The following is a 21,187-nucleotide window of genomic DNA, read 5'->3' as shown; positions in this document are numbered from 1 at the left end:
ATTGTCCTTCTCTGTCTGGCTTATTTCACTTAACATAATTCCCTCAAGGTCCATCCATGTTGTTGCAAATGGGAAGATTTTGTTCTTTTTTATGGCTGAGTAGTATTCCATTGTATATATGTACCACATCTTCTTTATCCATTCGTCTGTTGATGGGCACTTAGGTTGCTTCCATGTCTTGCCTATTGTAAATAATGCTGCAATGAACATTAGGGTGCATGGGACGTTTGGAATTGCTCACTTCAAGCTCTTTGGATAGATACCCAGTAGTGGGATGGCTGGGTCATAAGGTATTTCTATTTTTAATTTTTTGAGGAATCTCCATACTGTTTTCCATAGTGGCTGCACCAGTTTGCATTCCCACCAGCAGTGTATGAGGGTTCCTTTTTCTCCACAACCTCTTCAACATTTGTTACTATTAGTTTTAGATATTTTTGTCATTCTAACGGGTGTAAGGTGATATCTTAGTGTAGTTTTGATTTGCATTTCCCTGATGATCAGCGATGATGAGCATCTTTTCATGTACCTATTGGCCATCCATATATCTTCTTTGGAGAAATGTCTGTTCGTCTCCAGCCCATTTTTTGATCGGGTTGTTTGATTTTTTGTTGTTGAGTTGTGTGAGTTCTTTATATATTATGGATATACACGCTTTATTTTTTAGAGCAGTTTTAGGTTCACAGCAAATTTGAGAGGAAGATAGAGATTTCCCATCGACCCCTCCCCCAGCCCACGGCAGCCTCCCCACGGCAGCGCCCACCTCAGGGCCCGGTCGCCACAGCCAATGCCCCTGCACTGACTCGTCCTCACCCAGAGCCCGTAGTTGACCTTGGGGTCACTCTTGGTGTACATTCTGTGGGTCCTGACAATCGCGTGTCAACCTTAAAAATAAAACAGCCAGTTATCTTACCAACAAAAGGCATTTCTTCGGGAATTACCCGAAGAATTGCAATTTGGGACCTGCAATTCTATGCTGCCATGCTATGGCGGACCACAGGGAAGTCCAGCTGTCGAAGGAGAGGAACGTTACTTTGTAGAAACAGGAGGAAGTTGGGAGGGGCTGTTTTGCACAAAGTCCACTGGAGAAAAGTAAGAGTTCAGGGTGGTGATGGCTTCTCACGGGCTGAGCTGCTGGGGTCCTGGATTTCTGTCTGGGACGCGATGGACATTGCCTCCTGTGTTGATGGCTCCTGGAACTGGCCTGGACCGGCTGCACGGGAGCGCCCACTTTGGGCCTCCTGACTCCATTTGAAATGAGGTTTCCCTTTATTAGTTGTCACACGTGTGAGGACACATCCACCATTGTGCACCAGAGTAGCGTTCGGCCCGCTGTGGCGTCATCAGACAGGCACAGAGTGGCACTATCCATGTCTGTTTCACACTGTGCGTCTCCCGCAACAGACGGGGGCCCCCACCCTCGCGTTCCCCTGAACCTGCCTGGAGCCCACCTGAGAGCTGGGCGCCTAGGAAAGCTTTGCTGATGAGACGAGAGTGGAAGCCTCCGGCCCTCTGACCACCGGTCAACCCACAGCTGGACAGATGGGGGGTTGCATGCTGACTTCTGGGCGTTTGCTTCTGGGGATGTCCCCATCAGCTTGCTCTCCAGCTCACCCCCGTGTCTCCCTGGGACTCCCCTCACACAGTGGGGTCTGTGCTCAGGTTAGCGGGCTCTGGTCCCCCTGCATGTGGGGTGCTCTGATTTCTGGGCACCAGACGTGGACTTTTCTAGACTGTGGGGGACCCTAATGCCTGGTGGAGTGAGGGAGATGACTGCTGCCACAAGTGGGGTCTCGGGCCGTATCCCAGGTGCCACCTGTTGCATGCATGTGCCAGGCTGGTGGTTTTTTTTTTTTTTTTTTTTTTTGAGGAAGATTAGCCCTGAGCTAACTGCTGCCAGTCCTCCTCTTTTTGCTGAGGAAGACTGGCCCTGAGCTGACATCCATGCCCATCTTCCTCTCCTTTACATGTGGGATGCCTACCACAGCATGGCTTGCCAAGCGGCGCCATGTCTACACCTGGGGTCTGAACCAGTGAGCTCTGGGCCGCCAAGAAGCGCAATGTGCGCACTCAACTGCTGCACCACGGGGCCGGCCCCCTAGGGTGTTTAATGATGAGAGGATGGAAGGACCCCCGCTTCATGGGGCTGAGTCCCAGGCTGCTGTTCAGGGGGACGGGTGCTGGGGAGAAAATAAGGCAGGGCTGCCATTGGGACGAGGTTTCGCCGATGTGACTGGCAGCCTGAGGAAACAGCGCCCAGAACGAGAGGGGAGTGACTTTCTCTGAGTTGAAGGAGAAGGCAGGTGCCCAGGCTGGTGGCTCCGCCATCTTCAGGGAGCCACCCTGCCCGTCCACAGGGCGTGGCCCTTGTCCAGGGCCCAGAGGGCCAGAGCCGGGCAGCAGGCGGTGTCACGGGCAGCAGGGTGGGGGCGTGAAGACGGGTGAGGGGCTCACCTCCAGGACCCCGCCGCGCCCCAGCCGGGCCGGGGGCTGCAGCGAGGGCGGGAGTGCAGGGGGAGGGGGTGTCTCTGCCCCTATTTGCATGTGGGGGATGCACACTTAGGGCTGCGGTGGCTGCAACTGAGCCAACAGCAGCGTGCACAGGGGTCACATGGCGAGGGAAGGGGTGCGGACGTGGCCTCGGTGCTGACAGGCTGGGGGTGGAGAGGTGGCCTGTCCAGACCTGGGGCTCCCTCAGACACGTCCCGTCTGCAGCCTTGGTTCCCCTCCTTCAGGAGACGCCAAGGGGTCCCCAGGCCGGGGGAGCCACTCGTGCTGGGCCCTTGCGGTCCTTGCTATGCGCTGCTTTTCCGCAGGAGCTGCCCCCAAACCTGGACGAGCTCCTGCTGCCCGTTGAGGCCGACTACGCCCAGGACCTGTACGTCGTCGGGGTCCAGGAGGGCTGCTCCGACAGGTAGGCCCCCCTCGCCACCCCACGCCTCCCCGGCCTGCCATCCCTCCTGGGTCCCTGGAGCAGCGGCACCAAGGTGGCCTCCGGGGCTGACGCTGCTGTGGCCCGAGACCCCGTTGTGACACGGCCGAGACAAGGGCCTGGGCAAGCCTGGGCTGAGCACGGGAGTCACTTTTTCTCAAGTGGTGACTCAGAGGATTTAAAATAAACAAGATTCACCTTCTTGTAACGAAATCACTGACCTAAGAGCGTACAAAGGCAGCGAAGAGCAGCTCACCACTCGGTCCTCTCCAGGCTCCAAGCCCGACCCCCAAGCGGTGTCACTGACTCACCCTGGGGTCCATGGGGGCCGCTGCTCACCTGCCCTAGGTCTGGCAGCACGCCCTGCATGGTTGTGAGTTCACCTGGTGAGGGGGGCTCCAGGTAGCACACGTGTGTCTCCCCTCCCCTCGCTGCAGCAGGAGGCCTGGCTGGAGCGGAGGTGCCTGGACCCTTGGGGACACCGGGGGACAGGGCTCTGCTCCCTGCAGGCCCTGGCCTCCGGGTGAGGTGGCCTCACTCCTGCCTGGCCTGGGACTTCTCCCTGGCCTCTGCCCAGGTGGGCCAGGGCCTCTTGCTCAGGGTCGGGGCCCGGCTCTGTGTCACTGGAGTGTTTTCAAGGTGGTGGGTGACCCAGGCCCGTGCCCATCTCTGGGTCTGTTCCAGGAGGCCAGGCCTCACAGGCCCAACAGGCCCAGTGACTCCTGGTGTTGCCCCCCCACCCTTCTTCCTGCAAGACGAGGGGGCCGGATCAGGGGGTTCCCTCCCGGTGGCTCCTCGAGGGGCTCTCTGGGTTCTGGGCAGGTTCTGGGCGGCAGAGGTGGGAGGCGCTGGCCCCCTTCCCAGGTGACGTCCGCTTGCTCCCTCAGGCGGGAGTGGGAGACTCGCCTGCAGGAGACGCTGGGCCCGCACTACGTCATGCTGTACTCGGCGGCCCATGGCGCCCTCTACATGTCCGTGCTCATCCGCCGGGACCTCATCTGGTTCTGCTCAGGTAGCACCCGCTGCCCCTGCCCTCCAGGCACCAAGCCCCTGTCACCACAGCCCTGGGGATGTGGACACATGTGCAGTGGACGCTGGCGGCGCGCCGCTCTGGCAGCCTTTGGGCCTGGGGCGTGGTGGGCCCCACAGTGTCCTGGCCACAGCGTCTTGGGCAGTCAGCCCTGCTTCGTCCCCACAGAGGTGGAGAGCTCCACGGTGACCACGCGCATCGTGTCCCAGATCAAAACTAAGGGGGCCCTGGGCGTCAGCTTCACCTTTTTCGGCACCTCCTTCCTCTTCATCACGTCCCACTTCACCTGTAAGTCACGCGCCCCGAGCCCCAAGCGCTGCCTGGGGATGCACTTCCCCTGTGTCTGTCAAGAGGTAACGGCCTTAAGAGGCAGTCCCAACAGCAGAGGGTGCCGGGTCCCTCAGTGGCCCCGGGCCTGTGAGGAGCCCCTGACACTGGTGACGGTGGCTTCCGTCCTGCCGGGCTCCATTCTGAGCACCAAAAGCAGATCTGTCAAGGAAGGCATCAGCGCCTACACAGCAGATAACCCGGTGGGGCGGGTCATTGCGTAGATGCTGAGTGATTCCAGCCTGCTGCAGGGGTGGCCGGGGGTGTCCTTACCGGGGACTGACCATGCAGACGTCCAGCCTGTGTTCAGAAACCTGCCTCTCGAGGGGCTCCGCCCACTCTGTTCTTGCAGCTGGAGACGGGAAGGTCAGCGAGAGGCTGGTGGACTACACCAAAACCATCCAGGGCCTCGCGCTGCCCAAGAACGTGCCGGACACCAGCCCCTACCGCTCCGACTCAGGTGAGCCCACAGAGGGCGCCGAGCAAGGCTCCCTGCCCCTAAGGTGGCAGCTTCTGCCTTGGTCTTCGGTTGTTTACTGGAGACAAACTCTTTAGAGCTTTTGAGAGCCAAGGTCAGAAAAGTCTGGGAGGTCACTGGCCGACCAAAATAAGTCCTCTCTGGAAAGAGGCTCGGTGCCTGCTTCTCACAAGGCATGCCTGCATTGGCCCACTTAGCGGCTGGGCAGACCCTGTCTGCGAAGCTGAGTAGCTTCCACGCGGAGCGTGGCGTCTAGGGCCTGGGGTCTGTCCTTGCCCCCGAGCCTCCTTCCTCCTATGTGGCCTCCTGCCCCCTGGCTGTGCTGGGAGGAGCCAGGAAAAGTCAGAGGTGCGTGCGTGGGAAGCGTGTCCGCTCGCAGTGAGCATGAGGGCGCCTGTTGGCGGCTGAGACCATCCATGAAGCTCCGGGATTGTCTGTCACTGTTTAAATGAAAAAGAAAACCATGAACTCGAATGTCAACCCAGAAAGCTTTGCAGCACGTGCCCCCCACAGCCCTGAGCCCCCAGGTGGCCAGCTGGGGCTGCGACCCGCCTCCCTGGGGAGTCCTTGCCTGCCGTGGCTCTGGGGGTGGGGGTGCAGACCAAGCCCTGTCCCTAAGGCAAGGCGAGCATGGGGAGGGCTGGGCTCACGTGCTTCCTGGCTTCTGGCCCAGCGGACGTCACCACCCGGTTTGATGGGGTCTTCTGGTTTGGAGACTTCAACTTCCGCCTGAGTGGGGGGCGCATGGCCGTGGAGACCATCCTGAAGCAGGACCTGGGGGTGAACGTGCCAGCCCTGCTGCAGCACGACCAACTTACTCGGGAGATGAAGAAAGGTGAGGCCTGGGAAGAGGCATGGGCCATGGGGAGGACGCGTGCACCACCGAGGAGGAGTGTGGACCACCTGAGGAGGAGGCATGGACCACCGGGGGGGAGCAAGGACCACAGGGAGGAGGGGTGGACCATGGGGAGGAGGCATGGACCACAGGGAGGAGGGGTAGACCGCGGGGAGAGGGCGTGGCCCATGGCTCCATGCCAGCTAGTCTGAGGCCATGCCTGTGCCTGCCCCAGGGTCCATCTTCAAGGGCTTCCAGGAGCCAGACATCCACTTTCTCCCATCGTACAAGTTTGACATCGGGAAGGACTCCTACGACACCAGCTCCAAGCAGAGGACGCCCTCCTACACGGTGCGTGTGCTCCTGTGGTGGGGCCGGCTCTGCAGCTGGCTGTGGGCAAGCCACTGGAGACGGGGTGCAGGGTTGGCATTGGTGTCCCCATCTGCTCCCGCAGGGCTGGGCATCCCCCAGCACGCCTAGCCCCGTCCAGTGCCCAGACGCCTCCAATACAGTGGGCTCCCGCAGGTGTGGCATTGGCAGGCGGCCTCTGCCCCAGAGCAGCCGGGCTGGGAGGCAGGCGGGCCGAGCTGTGCAGCAGCACCGCACCATCGGTCCCCAGCCTGTGGGTCACTTCCTGCAGGACCGGGTCATGTACAGGAGCCGCCACAAGGACGACATCTGTCCGGTCAAGTATTCCTGCTGTCCTGGGATCAGGACGTCTGACCACCGCCCCGTGTACGGCCTGTTCCGGGTGAAAGTGAGGCCAGGGAGGGACAAGTCAGTATCCTCGTCGCACGTCCTCCCTCTCGGGCTCTGGGCTGGGGCAGCAAGCACTCCGGGCAGGGTTGGGTGACATCTTTGGACCTGAGTGCATGCCGTCGTCTCGTTACGTCCTGACACCCCCAGATAGGGGCAGGGTTCCGGCAACCCCACACGGGCAGCGCTGGCATTGGTTGATCTGGAGTAGTTGTTATGAGAGCAATGTGCCCGAGGGTGGGGACCTTGCCTGGCCCCTGTGCCTGCGAGGCTGCCTGGACCCCTCTGGAACAGCAAGGCGGTGGCGTGGGCTACCGTACAGCCAACCCAGGCACAGGAGCAGGAGCAGGCCCGCTCAAGGCTGGTTCCTGTCCCTTCCTGTCATGACGCAGGGCCTGGCACGGGCTTGAGAGGGGGTTCCGGCCCCTCACAGTGTCTCCCCTCACTCAGGGCCACGCCTGTGGTGTGGGGGCGGGGCAGCCTGAGGGACTGAGGCCCAGCACTTCTTGGGGGCCATGTGCTTACAGGAAACAGCCGACTCCAGGTGGCTAGTGGTCAGGGGCGCCCTCCTGATGGTTCTTTCCCCCACAGCATCCCGCTGGCTGCTGGCAAGTTTGACCGAGAACTGTACTTAATAGGAATTAAAAGACGGATTTCCAAAGAGATTCAGAGGCAGCAAGTGCTGAAGAACCAGCACTCCAGCACCGTCTGTACCGTTTCTTGAGGAAGCTTGCCAAGGGAGGGCTTGTCACCCACGGTGTGGGAGGTCTGACCCCAAACCCTGGAAGACAGAAGAGGTTGCAGTTCGGGGCATCTGGCCCTCCTTGGGGTGCAGGTGAACCGCTGCGGGCTGGCCTACCTCCTTACCAGGACCCCAACAGGAGGCTGCAGGCTGGAGTGAGCACCGGCCCTGAGGGCCTGGTGTCCATCCCTGCTTGCTCACCACAGCCCGACTCACGCCCCTCAGGGCAGGCCAGCACCTGCCACACCTCCGGGCACTCTCGGTGGCACACGTCAAGTCAGGGCTGCCCGGAGCCAGTGTTTGCTGCCACTCCCGTGTGTCAATCCGCATCCTCCCAGCAGCCCTCCTCATCTGAGCTCTGGTGGCCCAGCACTGGGGGAGGCTGCTCTGGGGCGGGTGACCCTGGGCCTCAGGTCCCAGGGGCGCACACTAGGACCAGGCTGAGGCTGAGTCAGTCAAAGCCGATAGGAGGCCAAAGCCAGCCGACCTCCCACGAGGGAGCGTGGTGCCCGATGCTGGGCTGGGACCAGGAGGGCCCCGGCCAGCGTTCCAGGGCCGCATCCTGGTCTCAGGTCTGGGCTCCCGACTCCGGCCACCACCTCTCTCCTGTCCTGTTTTGGTAACTTCAGACCATTTGCTCCGTAACATCAGCCACGAGTGGCGTTGATGTAAGTGGTGCGTTTCCTGGCCTGAGAAGCTGTTAGAATGTCAGCACCTTGCCAACCTAGGCCGGTGCCCACTAACCACATCCTGGATCTTTTCTTAAACGGTTTAGGGCCCATTATTGCTCTGAGTCTTATCCCATCTCTTGAAAAAGACAAAGGCTTTGAATGTGGGGAAATCCAGGGGCATTCAACCTAGCATTTTAAATTATTTATTTTTCCATATTTATATTTTTAAATAAATGTATATATTGAATCTTAAACTCTTCCTGGCCAAAGATTGAGTCCTAGAAAGAAATAGCCTGCATGCACACCCTGTTCGTACAACGCTCTTACAAGAAAAGGCAGGAAGTTTGCTCCTGCGTCCATCCACCGCCCCTGGGGACCTGTGAGCCACAAAGGGGCCTCCGGGAGAAGTGAAACTTCAGACCTGAGTGAATCGTGATGAAATGATAAGTCAAGTCAAAGAATGGTGTGTCAGACTTTTATTAGCAGCTGCTTCCAAAATATGGAATTTAAGTTTTAAAGCAATACACACCCAACCTTTTGATTCAAGTGGCAGAAATTCCAGAATGAGAAGGCACAGCCAATCCCATCTAATTTCAGGAAGCTATTCAGATTGTCTGTATGTATGAAATTCTGCTCAAATGAACATGCCGTCGAGTTTCAAGTCAATTAACTGAAAATCTCTGTTAGAAAGATTTTTGTGATGAGGCTTGAAATGAGTAAGATTTTAAGAATTCCTTCCAGGCATTTTCTCTGACCCAAACCATGGAAAAGAGATTTCAGTGAGACCCCGGGGTCTGTTAGTTTGGCCCGAGACCAAGCTCCCCGTCTCTGGGGAATCACATCCGTCCAAGAGGATCGTGGGTCTGAAGTTCAGCGAATGCCTTCAAACCAGCCTTCAGGGTTAGGTGAATGGACCGTCACTTGGGAAGTCAGTTTAAAATGCAAGTTAATGCGGATGAAATTGGCCAGTCTGGACAAGCAACTTCATAAAGATTTGTGAACGTGACCCGGCGTGAGGGTGGTTTTTAAATTTGGCTCTCGTCATTCTCAGACATGCATCCTTCCTGTCACTCCTCCAGCAAGTGCCTGCCGGGGCCTCCAGAGGCCAGCTCTGCACAGCCCAGGGGCATGGGGGCTGTGGCCCAGCCAGCCCGTCCAGGGAGATGACGACAAAGATGACAAAGCAGATGGAGGAAGATGGGTTGGGGGCTGAAAGGGGGCCAGGGAAGGCCCCGAGAGCGACCTCTGGGTAAAGGGGCAGGAGGGAGGGAGAGGTCTGGGGGCGGGTATCGAGAGAGGGATGGAGGAGGGGGCAAGGGAGGCGGCCAGCAGGGAAATAAAGAAAACTTATGTTAATGCCAGCTTCCAAAACAGACACCTGTCTGGTTAGTAGCAGTTTCTAGAATGTTCCTAAAGCTGCTGGGTGGTCAGAAGTTCAACTCCAGGTCTGCATGAGCTTTGAAGGCCAAGGTGAGGTTCACCCCCTCATCTCTTTATGAGCTACGTCCCCACCTTAATGCACATTTGCTGTGCAGCCAAACTTCTGACCTGTCTACCGCCAGGTCCCTTTCCCAGTGTGGTCACCACAGGAAACATGACACCTGGCAATGCACTGCTGGACCACCTGCCATGTGCCTCCGGCCCACCTCCCTTGCTCCGCCCCCAGTGGACTGGGCTGTAAGGGGTGTGCGGAGAGCGGTGCAGGGCCCGGGACAAATGCAGTCGCTGAGGCTGGAACACATGTTGCAGAGGCAGATGACAAGAGGCCCTGGCAAAATAAAGGCATTAAATAGCAGGAGTAATGTTTCAATATTTACTTGACTCCTTAACCATCCCTCCCTCTTCCATCTGTACTGCAGAGGCTGGGCTCTTAAAAGAGGACCGGGGGCCACTCTCTGCTCTGACAGAACCGTGCAGCCCAATTTTGTGCAAGCCACTGACTGCTGTGTGGCAGGCAGCTACCCTCTGAACTGGGGCAGCATGGGAACTACTCGACGCAGCACTGCAGGTTCCCAGGCCCCAGGCCCTCCCACAGGGAACCCCAGGGTTCTATGGGTGTCTAACTTCGAGAACCATGAAGCTAAGCTATGTTACCAGTCATCTGACCTTGTGGTTCTCCTGAAACATCTACACACGCCTGAGGACTCCACAGCTCTTTATTCTTCTCATCTCTTAAGATGTTTCCAGGCTTTGCTGTTAGCACCCACCATCAGCTCTAAGAAACCAGCCCCGCCCCTACGCATTCTGATACCTCAGAAATCAGAATGTGTCTCCATTCCAGGGCAAGAGGCCTCACAACACTGGGTCAAACTGGACGACGCTCAGGGAGAAGGGGCCTGCTCGCCCGCCTGGAGCCATCTCTGTGTAGGAGGGCTGTGGTGGAGACAGCCCTCAACAAGGCTCCCGCAGGCGAGCGGGAGGGACACACTGCTGTGTGACCGCCACAGTGATGCAGAAGGCCCGGGTGCTGGCTGCGCTCCTGAAACCGACACGAGCTCTCGCCTCCCCCGGGACCCGCCAAGGGGTTTGGTGACCATCTTGGGAAGCAGGTGAGCACAAGCCTTCCAGGAAGCTGGGCAGGGCTGACAGGCCCACCGGCCTCTGTGATGAGACCACTAGCCTCAGGGGACCCGCGGTGACCCCACCTGCTGAAACTCACGAGAGTGTGACTGCCGCCCTGGTGTTACTACAGCCAGCTGCTCTGAGCTGTCTGCACTCCACCTGGGTCCTGGCTGGGCTGAAAGTAAATCTTTATCCCACTGACTGGCAAATCCAGCCCTGAAGTAACAGGAACTGAGCCGTGCTCTGACGACACGGCATTTGTTCACGTGTAAGAGAAGAGTCCCATAGTTTGCACCCTTTATGAATTTATGTGACTAAATTCACATCCAAAAAAACAGTATAAAATGTGCTCTGGGTACGGCTCTCAGCCGCGTCAGCCCTGGAGGGCCTCTAGCGGAAGAGCCGGTACGTCCGGGGCAGCCGCCCGTCTTTGCTCGACAGCGCCGCCTGGACGTGCTCGTACGTCGGCAGGTCCGTCAAATCGCCCAGCGCGGCCACGGCAGGCTTCCTGCGGAGCATCTGAGAAGCAACTCTCTTGATGTCTTCTGGCTTCACGTTGCCTGGCACGGAGAACAAAGAGACTTCAGGGGACCGCCTGACGCCCACACTGATTCCGTCTGTCTCCATGTGACGGCTGTGGTCGCTAAACGGACCAAGTGCGGGGTCACCAATCTGGCATCACCCCCCACCTGTGGGGGAGGGGTGCTGAGGACTCCAGAGCGTCCACCTGCAGCCGTGTGTGGACTGCACAGCGAGTCAGGGTGACAGGGCAGAAGTGAGTTTTTCTCAGTAAACGAGGACTGCCAATGGTTTAAAACTACTTTCAAATGCAGAAGGATGCACCACCCCAGAAGAGTTAATATGGTTAACAAAGAAAGAGCTTCCGTCTCATGAGTTAACCAGACGCTGGGTCTCAGGGCTGCATGGACAGAAGGACCAGGTGAGAACGAGGGGCCGAGGGGCTGCACGCGCTGTCCGGCCTGTAGAGGAGGGAGCCCAGGAGCCGCGGGATGTGTGAGAAGACGCCAACAGGAGGGTTACTTTGCTACAGAAGACGAGGCCTTAGGGAGACTGGTACTGTCACACTCGAGGGTCTCAGGGGGTTCCCAAAAGGAGGACAATGGCCCATGCATGCGTGGAGCAAGCATGGTCCCTGGCAGGACTCCAGGCCCAAGAGACGTGGGCCTTTGAGAATCTGATGAAGCTCAGATAAACCTGTCCTGCAGAGTCACAAGCAAGTAAAATTTTGTGTGTAACTGGAGAAGGTTCAAGGACCCCCTGAAGGTCACTCATGGAAGGCCATAGAAATCTGCAGCTGAGACGCCTGCCAGGGAGCCACAAAGGCAACAGCATCTGAGCTGCCACCTCTCCACGTGCAGAACAGCAGCGCGCCGAGCACTGTCCACCCATTGTCCTGCTGAACCCGCTTTAGAACCCAGAGCGGAAGTGGAAGGCCCTTTTACAAGGGGGACATGAAAAGTTGGGGTCCCACAAATAAGGAACACAGCTAACGAGTGGCAGGGCTGGGAAGTGAGCCTGGTAAGGGCCGAGGACGCAGGTGCGGAGCCAGCACACAGGAGACCTGAGCCTGTCTTCTGGGAGGGAGAAGCCTCGTCTGAGCTGAGCTCTCGGCCCCAGCCCCGTGTGGAGCGCGGTACTCACGGATGAGCGCGCACAGCTCCTGGGGCAGCTTTCTGGAACAGGTCGCCAGCACCTGCCTCCCGACGTCCTCAAAGATCACAGGCCTGGACTCCAGGTTCATCATGAGCATGGACATCAGCTGCGTCTTGGCTCGCTCCAGCTCCACCTGGGGATCAAGAACCAGGCCCCGGGGCGGATCCACAGCGGGCTCACACACCGCCACCCAGTCACTCACAGACGACTCAGCCAGCAGAGCAGCTGACGGGAGGCGTTCTGGCCACACCTTACCAGAGGCTGAAATCAAGCAAGACGGCCCCGCCCAGAGCAACCCTGCCCTGCTCCCTGCCGCCACCTCTGGGTCAGGTGGGAACCAGGTCCTGGGGCCTTCGCTACATTTCAAATAAGGCCGTGTGCTTCCCGGGAGTTCTTGTGTACTGTTTAAAAAGTCTGCCATGCAGCATGAGAAGGGTAAAGTGCCAGACACCCTAACTCCAAGACCCCAAAGCTAGCCACACATCAAAATCACGAGGAAAAAAATTCAACACCCAGACCCCAGGTGCAGGGCCAAGAAACTGTGTTCCCCACGCTCCCTGAAAAGTTCTGAGGGGACCCACTCAACCCACCAACTCTGAGCCCCTCATGAGGTACTAAGTTTAAAAATTGCTGCCCAGGGGGCTGGCCCTGTGGCCAAGTGGTTAAGTTTGCACGCTCCGTTTCGGTGGCCCAGGCTTTCACTGGTTCGGATCCTGGGTGTGGACATGGCACTGCTCATCAGGCCACGCTGAGGCGGCGTCCCACATGCCACAACCAGAGGGATCTACAACTAGAATATACAACTATGTACTGGGGGGCTTTGGGGAGAAAAAGGAAAAATAAAGTCTTTAAAAATTGGTGCCCAGCGAACCGCGTCCACCAAGTCCAGACCGGAATGCTGGACTCGAGCACGGACGTCAGCTGCATCTTGGAATGAGGGCACAGGAGGGAGCTCGCAAGAAACAAACAAATCTGGGAGCCGCAGAGTTTGAAGCTATATTGGCTGTTCAGATTCTGTATCATTTTTTAAGTAAAATAGTTCCTAATTTAAGACAGGTCTTTAACTTTTTTTTTTGCAATTTCAGGTAAATACTTAAAATTTATCTCAAATTGATTTCACATTAGTGGAAAGGACTGTTTTCCTCACAGGACACTAACAGAACCACAGCACTAATTTTTAAATGCATTTTTATTTTCGGAGTAATACTTCCTTTTCTGATTAAAGAAAGAAAGTGTGATTATTGCAGATAACAGGGAACGTGCAGCAAAGAGGATCTGAAGTGAGGCTCACGCTCCAGCACCTAGAGGCATATGGCTCACAGGCTGGGCTTCCGCCTGGGGCTTTCTCTGGATGCATGCACACTCACGTGCGCACACTTCTATATACAGCGTGTGCAGAAAATAGACTTATTTGTACCAGCTCTGGCCTAGAAGGTAACAAGGTTTCTAAACATCTAAGGTATCAAAAAACTAAGCTAAAAAAAACCAAGAAAACAAAGACTTAGGTTAAAATGTGAAACAGAGACAGGGAAAAGGCAGGAGTACGCCTGAGCGGCCCCTGCAGCACAACGCTGCCCTGACTCGCGCCGTCTCATCTCAGGGCTGAGGGTGCACAGGATGCTCTGCAGCCGTTCTCTCAGGGAAGCTGCAAATGGACACGAGTGGCCACAGGACGCATGGACCAGGCCAACGCAGACCGAGGGCTGGGGAGCACAGCACACGGTTCTCCGGAAGAACCCAGGAGGAGGGGCTCCCCGCTCTGGCTGGGATACTGGTGTCGGGGGCACCTGCTGTCCACACCATTGTGGGGACGCTGGGAAGCGGCTCCCTGCCCTACTTACCTCATCCACGGTTCCAGCCATCAGGATGAATTCCTTCGTGATGATTTCCACCATCTCCCGAACCTGGAGAAGAGAGCACGGACACAAAGCGTAACGTGAGCCCAGCCGCCTGTGCCTCCAGCTCACGCAGTGAAACGCCCTGCCCTCAAAGAGCAGCTTCCTGCCCTGAGCCCTGGCCTGCGGCCCTGCCTCACCTGTCTGGGGTCAGCACTGGCGTGAATGCACAGGAGGCCCGTGTCCTCGTAGCTGTGGTGGTAGGAGGTTGCGTTGTACATCCAGTGGTGCCTGTGGGGAACACAGAGAAAGGGACACCCGGAAGGTGGCGTCACAGTCCAAAAGCATCCTCGGCTGGGCCTGGCGACCCTGGGGACAGCCAGGTGAGAAGCATCCAGCCCACCTGTTGAGCACGTTGAGGTAGAGCCTGGTAAACATGCCCTTGCCGGGCCCGCCGGCCGAGAAGGAGCCGCCACCTCCCATCATCATGTTCAGCACGGCGAAGGGGATGAAGTCTCCCTCCTGCGAGAGACGGGAGGGCAGACTCAGCCGGGAGAGGAGTCTCTCGGCCCAGCACGGCTCTGGCCCAGCCGGGACTTACCAGGAAGGAGCAGCTCTCCAGCCCTATCATGATGTGCGTGAGCTCGGGGAACGGGGCAGGGCCCAGGCTGACGTTGGACATATCTCTCTCTAGCTGTAACCAAGAAGAACGATCGAGTGTACCCACGTGAAAAACCACCAGGCCTCGCAAACTTCTCAGGTCATGTCTTTTTTTTTTTTTTGAGGAAGATTAGCCCTGAGCTAAATCTGCTGCCAATCCTCCTCTTTTTGCCGAGGAAGACTGGCCCTGAGCTAACATCCGTGCCCATCTCCCTCTACTTTACGTGGGACACCCACCACAGCGTGGCTTGACAAGTGGTGCCATGTCCACACCCGGGATCCGAACCGGCGAACCCAACTGCTGAAGCAGAACGTATGAATTTGACCGCTGCGCCACTAGCTGGCCCCAGGTCAGGTCATCTTAAAAACGGTTCTACAGAAATCATACACAAACTCTGCCAGAGGCAGGAACTACCCTTAACCCTCCACCAAAGCTAAACTCAGTCCTAGCCAGCTCTCAGCTCAGACATGGAACACGCGTCATGCTGCGACTAGGGCGTGCCTTAGGGTGAAGCCGCAGATGCATCAACGATAACGCCGCAGACCGTGGGTAAGAACATGCCCAAAACACAAGTCAGAGAAGGCGGCTGTCACGCAAGGTCACAGATCTCTCCCACACGGCTTTACCTTGACGATCCCCCCGGTGTACTGTGCTACGGATCTATCCACGTCCACAGCCTTCCCACTTCCCCAGGCCGGGCGGGTTCCCAGGAGGTACTTTCTGGCGCATTCCACCAGGTGGCTGTGCTCCACCCCCACCGCAGCCAGCACCATGCGGTCTGGTGTGTAGTAGTTTCTCAGGTAGGAATGAAGTACTTCTCGATCAATCTTGGCGACATTTTCTGTGGGGCAGAAACGGTGGAGGCCCACTGTGTTCCCCCTGTAAGCAGCCTAACAAAGGAAGCAGAAAGAAGCATGAGTGACAAAGGGACATAAGTCTCCTCAAGCGAGCTGGGCCCACCGTGCCCCGCCAGGCTCGGAAGAAGCCCGCCAGCAGCTTATTTTAGCTGTGGTTTGGTGGCAGCAGCTTTGTTTATGAAAATAATAAAATCTACCTCTCCAGTATGAAAAACCATAAAATTATAAAACAAAAGGCTCGTTATAAAAATAGAGTGGTAAAGATCCTGTTACTGTAAGAACTAAAAACTTAAAAGCTTGCTGCAAAAATAGCAGATTCAGAAATTAGACGTGTTCTGTCAACACCCGTAACCTGTGAGGGTGACATCAGGCAGGCAAACGACCCCTCCCTACCGCCCCGGGTCAGCAGGGCCACCACCGTGGACGTGGGGCATCTGCGAGTTTTCTACTTTACCTCGTGAATCATCTCTGTGAGAAGCGGTTCTGGGTCAGGGCGCATATTGAGGTCCTCCAGCTCAAACTGGACAGCCATTCGAGTCATCTCAAGTTCTTCATCTGCAAAGAACCCAAAGACAAGGCTCAGACCGCATGGGCGAGGACGGGGACCACACCAAGCCTGAGTCGCCGGGCAGGCCAAGTGTGGCCGGTCGGTGGATGTCGGCAGCTCCTCGGCCTTCGTCTGGGGCAGCCCTGGGCATGCTTGGTGAGGAAGGGGGAGAGCGCTGTGTGGGCAGGGGCCTGGAGGGCTCGGGCCTCTCATCCACTCTGCCACGAAGCAGCCACCTGCACCTGGTCTGAGCCTCGGCTCCCTCCCGTAAGAAGCACTCAGGTCCCTGACCTGTCTGTCCCAGCATGTTGCTATGAGGATAGAATGACACTGGATGGGAAGTTGCTTGGAAAGCAGATGCACAGACCAATGGCAGGGATGCCATTTCATCAGCAAGCTGGAACAGGTACCAGAAAGATCTCAACCTGGAACTGCAGCTTGGAATGCCAAGGCCAGGCTGCTACGACACAGAGCTGGGTTAGACCCACCAGAACAGTCAGCGTGGCCCTCTCTGCCAGCCGCTCCTGCCAGGGAGCTCACAGTCCTGCCACTTGCAAGGCCGAGAAAGGGACTGGAGAAAGGATGTGGAGAGTTTTAGTAGCATGTCAGTCATGGTGTTTAAAGACAGTCTGAGATGCCTTTCTGCAATGAAAGACCCAATTTCACTAAAAGCATAAGAGGGTACAGGGAGACGTGTCAAACTGTAAGCATCAAGGACTTTTCCAACCGTCTGCATTATTTCCAAAGAAATCACGCTAACTGTCACTGTAGGGGAGCCCAAGGGCTCCACTAGTACAGGGCTGTCCCCAGGGGTAGTGCTTCAGCACACCTCCCACGATCCCAGCCCCTCAAGCAGCCCGATGCTCACCTGTTAGCCTGGGGTGCAGGACCACGTCAGCTAGCAAGCCAACCACCGTGTCCAGGCCTTTAGAATCAGCAGACACAGCATACATGGTGGTGTCTCTGGAAGAAACCGGACACAATGCCGGGCACTGAGGACACAACAGGTGGACGCCGGTGGGGATTTTCATCATCCTGTGCCGAGGATCAGCACACACTCGGTGCCTTTCCTTTTTCCCATCTAACAGTGTAAAGTCCCAGCAGGCAGGAACCACAGCTGCATGGAGGCTGAGCACTGGGGTGGAAGACTCGCCCAATCAAAGTGGGAGAGAGCCACTTCTGAGAGGGTTCACAAGCACTGGCTCCCTCCATAGTGAACCGCTTCCTCCTGTGCCTTCTGAGCGTCTGCTGTACGAGCTGGGACCGTGCCTGGCTTAGATGGCTGGGGGACAGAGACTGTAGCATGAGCTCATGGCACGAGGCACTGAGATCAGACGTGCACACCAAGTCAGCCAGGGAAGGCACAGCGTGACGACCACAGACCATGAGATGGAGCAGTCAGACAGGACACCGTGCAGAACAGACACAACCGCCAACCGCCATGCAGCCAAGACTGAGCCCCCAGGGGGACAGGGCCACCAGTGCCTTCGCAGAGGCACATGGCAGAGCAGTAGGAACAAAAGCCTGAGCTGATCGTTGGTGGGCTGTGCTGGGGTCAGGACACCGGCCTACCAGACCAGAAGGAGTTCCCTGGGGAGATGGAGGAAGAGACTTGAGGCAAAAACAAGGAGGATCTAACACAAGGCAATGAGTGTGGACTGCATTCACAGGCAGCTGGGAGCTGGAGGTTTCTGAATAGACCATTTTTGAAAATGTGAATATACTACCTTCCTCCTAACTCTAATTCTTGGCATTTAAGCTATCTTTTATGTGTAATTTTTTTAGCATTCACGGCTAAATAATCAACTGCTTAAAAAAGTGTGATCTTTGTCCTCCCTCCCCCTACTGCCCTGAACAGAGCTTTGTGGCTGCGCCCCACACCAGGCAGACAACCACCACCTGCCCTTGTCCACAGCACCCCATGCCATCTGCGCTCCAGTTGCACACTGGACTCCTCCCCGTCTCCAAATGGAGCACCGCCTCTTCCAGGCTGAGCCTTGAACGTGCCACTCCCAGCTGCCTCCTCCCTTCACTTTCCTGGCAAACTTGGTCAAGAACCAGCCTCAAAGTCAAGTTGCCTGTCATTCCTCTCCTGACCCCAGACCACGCTCCCACTACCCTTGGTTCCCGGCTCTTGTATCCATTACCTGTGGTGCAGCCCTCTGCCCGATCTGTGAACATCTTGGGGACAGGGCCTGCTCTGCAGCCCAGTGCCCAGTCAGCAGCCTGGCTCAAATGACAGGGTAAGCAGCCTTCCGGGGACTGTGAGGCCTAGGAAGCATGCTCCTCTGTGTGAGTGTTGCCACCTGTGTGTTCTGGCGCTCCAATTCTCCACCCAACTCTCTGCCAGGCCCGGGCTCACTTCTCACCATGAACCTCCACAGCCTCTCCGCTGGGAGGGGCTCACTGGGACTCTGACCAAGGACCAGAACGACAGTGCTACGTGGACACACAGGAAGCCTACATGAAAAAGCCGCGTACCTCGACGTCTGGCAGTCACAAATACCTCCATGCTTTTCCAGGGTGAGCAAGATTTCATCCTTGCTGTCAAATCGGTCAGTAGACTAGCAAAGAAAAATAAGAAAATCTAAATAAGCAATCTAAAACTACCCCTGAAACACAATTTTTAAGAAGAAAATTTAGTTTTGCTTTCAAAACACATGAAATCAAATTATCTTTTATCAGTATTAACTTGGCAACTTAATCATCTATTAAAATAACCACTCTAAAATAGCAAAACTCAATAGATTATTCCTAAGTATAGTCTCAAAAATCACAAATTGGACACTGACCGAAAATGCCAATTTTTCCAAAAAGTGAGCAATTCCACTAAGATATTTTGCTTCATATCTTGATCCTGAATTAATAAGAACTGGCAATAAAAAGAAAAATCGACAGATTAAATCAGATGTTCAAAAGGGGAATTTAGTCAAGAGAAATTTTTTAAAATCACAACAACGACTAAACAGCCAGATTTAACTGTACGAAGGTGATGGGTCTGTTCGGTACCTTGCTTACGATGACGGTTTCACAGCTACGTACGTATGCCAACATTTACGGAATAGTATGCGTTATATTTGTGCTGGACAATTTTTAGAATTACAAAAAGGTAGAAAAAGGAAAAAAACCCACTGTCCATATTCTGAGTTCTGAATTTTCAGATTTTACGCTATGCTTTTTCACTCAGGATTCAATTCATAAGTGACGTACTAACTACAACTGGCAGTGAACTGAGGCACGTGCGTGTGTGACAGCAACGGGACGGCCCACAACACTACCCACGGCACTTACTTCCTACCGTACAAAACTGTCCAAACTTATTTTGGGACGCCACGCGAAGCCCATTATCCAGTGTGGTAATTTTGGTTTCAAACTTTTCCTGTCCATCGACTGTAGCAAACACGGGCGTGGGGACTCCGGGTAAGGGCGAAGAGAGGGGGATGCTGGGATAGGCACCGCCACTACTGAACTGTCTGCAGGCAGGGGCTCCGAACCTGAAGGAGAGGAAGCGGCCCAGTTAGAACAGACTGGCAACAGTGGCACCCGCAGTGACCACTCAGGCGCAGTCGTGTTCTGTCTGCATTAAAAGTCAACACTGGGGCTGGCCCGGCAGCCTAGTGGTTAAGTTTGTGTGCTCTGCTTCAGCGGCCCAGGGTTCGCAGGTTCAGATCCGTGGCGTGGACCTAGCACCGCTCGTCAAGCCATGCTGTGGGGGCATCCCACATGAAGCAGAGGAAGACTGGCACAGAAGTTGGTTCAGGGCCCGTCTTCCTCACCCCCCCTAAAAGTCAACATCTCCCCCTCTGACAGTGTTTCCTCCTCCACAAAGCCCTAGTGCACAGCTGCATATTCTACTGGTAGGGCTTCCTAGTTCTTCCGCGTGAGCTGCAGCCACAGCGTGGCTACTGCCAGATGGGTGGTGTGGCTCTGAGCCTAGGGAACAGAACCCTGGCCACCGAAGCGGAGCATGCATAACTTTAACCACTAGGCCATCACAGCTGACTCAACGTCTCTCCTTCTAAAGGATTTGTTTCTACACGCCTCGAGAAGCACAGAGGAGTGATCAAGAGCACCACTGCTGGGTACAAATCCTGCTCAGCCCAGGGACGTGCAGCCAGCTGGTTCAGTTCTTTGGGCCTTAACTGCACCTCTGTAAACAGGCAGGAATAACAGCCCTCGCTCTGGGCGGGGCTGGGGGCTAAGGCAGCCCCTACAGACAGCACCGAGCACAGCCCTGCCCTTCAACAGCCACCCTGCAGTCTACAAAGCAGCCACACCCCTTATCTGGCCCGGAGGGCTCTGCACGTTTGGTGTCCAATGCCCTCTCCAAATTCATCTCCTAACCCCGTTCCCCTTGCCCACTGCGGGTCCCCGTCAGTGGCCTGCTCCCACTCCTGGAACACACTCGGCTCTTCATCCCCAAAGTTTCTGTCTCACTGTTCCAGCCTGCCCTGCTCTCATCCTTCACCTCTTGACTTAAGTGTCCCCTCCTCAGAGAGGCTACCCTCCTTCTTCTCCCTGAAGTTGGTCTCTCCTGTCACGTTCTACCACCGAACGCTGCCCTTTACTCCACAGCAACCACACGATCGCTGATACTTTGTGCTCGCTGCCGTCTGTGTCCACTGCCTGGGGGCAGCAACGGCGTCTCTGTTCCCGCCGCGTCCCTGCGCCTGACGCAGCGCTTGTAATACAAAGAGCGGTCAACAGCTACCTGTTGCTGAGCGCTGCGCCACTGTGGGAAAAGCCAGACACCAAGAGGCGAGGGGACAGCGCAGGGCAGTCAAGGGCACGGCGTTGGCGCCGGCAGAGTCCTGGCTCTGGGCTCTAAAGGCGCGGCCTCCTAAGGGGCAGCGGCAGGAAGGAGCCGAGGCGGGAAGACACGTGGCCTCGGACGAGCCCCGTGGGCCCGGGAGGACAGGGCGGGAGAGAGCCCGGCAACTGAGGAGAGAAGAAGCGGACGGGCCTCGAGGCTCGGGGCGCCAGGCGGGCAGGCGCCCCCGTCGCCCCCGTCGCCCCCGGGGACCAGGCCGGGGTCCCACAGCCCGACCACCTGGTGCCGCCGTCCAGGCGTGAACAAAGCAAGGGCAGAGCTCCCGAGAGACGCGGGTCACGCCGGCCCCCGGCCCGCCCTCGCTCACCTCAGCCGCGCGCCGCCCCAGGAGCCCGGGCCCCTCAGCAGCCGCGTTGCCGCCAGCACCACGGCCGCCATCTTGGGTCCCCGCCCACCACTTCTGTCGTCATTTCCGGGCGCCCCCCCGGCGCCCCGCCCCCCAGACCGGCGTG

General features: G+C 56.8%; 2 protein-coding genes across 2 annotated transcripts in view; one reads left to right on the top strand and one right to left on the bottom strand.

Moving 5' to 3' along the window:
* Nucleotides 1-8,237, top strand: part of INPP5E (inositol polyphosphate-5-phosphatase E) — a 15,887-nt gene extending 7,650 nt beyond the window's left edge. Inside the window, exons 4-11 of the mRNA XM_044778406.2 lie at nt 2,814-2,911; nt 3,817-3,941; nt 4,128-4,247; nt 4,639-4,746; nt 5,438-5,599; nt 5,835-5,950; nt 6,240-6,376; nt 6,947-8,237. Of these exons, the coding sequence (XP_044634341.2) occupies nt 2,814-2,911; nt 3,817-3,941; nt 4,128-4,247; nt 4,639-4,746; nt 5,438-5,599; nt 5,835-5,950; nt 6,240-6,376; nt 6,947-7,079 (999 nt within the window). The 3' untranslated portion in view covers nt 7,080-8,237. The remainder of the gene's footprint in view (nt 1-2,813; nt 2,912-3,816; nt 3,942-4,127; nt 4,248-4,638; nt 4,747-5,437; nt 5,600-5,834; nt 5,951-6,239; nt 6,377-6,946) is intronic.
* PMPCA (peptidase, mitochondrial processing subunit alpha) lies at nt 8,230-21,187 on the bottom strand. Its single transcript, XM_014863815.3, has 13 exons — nt 21,043-21,187; nt 19,196-19,398; nt 18,697-18,776; nt 18,386-18,468; nt 16,773-16,867; nt 15,812-15,912; nt 15,127-15,390; nt 14,441-14,533; nt 14,243-14,361; nt 14,040-14,130; nt 13,846-13,908; nt 11,993-12,137; nt 8,230-10,890 (listed from the first exon to the last, which is right to left on the bottom strand). Exons 1-13 carry the CDS (start codon nt 21,111-21,113, stop codon nt 10,721-10,723), a joined length of 1,578 nt encoding a protein of 525 aa, XP_014719301.2. The 5' UTR covers nt 21,114-21,187; the 3' UTR covers nt 8,230-10,720.

Source organism: Equus asinus, chromosome 10 (assembly GCF_041296235.1).
Source record: "Equus asinus isolate D_3611 breed Donkey chromosome 10, EquAss-T2T_v2, whole genome shotgun sequence".
NCBI classification, from domain to species: Eukaryota; Metazoa; Chordata; class Mammalia; order Perissodactyla; family Equidae; genus Equus; species Equus asinus.
The sequence above is the reverse complement of the archived record's forward strand: the minus strand, read 5'-3'. Positions and strand labels throughout refer to the sequence as shown.

What these genes read in the sequence shown, in the direction of transcription:
- PMPCA (XM_014863815.3), bottom strand. Translation starts at nt 21,113, where the DNA reads ATGGCGGCCGTGGTGCTGGCGGCAACGCGGCTGCTGAGGGGCCCGGGC. An exon ending in TGGAAAAATTGGCATTTTCG is followed by an intron (nt 18,469 to 18,696) that starts GTCAGTGTCCAA and finishes TTTCTTTGCTAG; the next exon opens with TCTACTGACCGATTTGACAG. An exon ending in TGTGACTGCCAGACGTCGAG is followed by an intron (nt 16,868 to 18,385) that starts GTACGCGGCTTT and finishes GGTTTCTTCCAG; the next exon opens with AGACACCACCATGTATGCTG.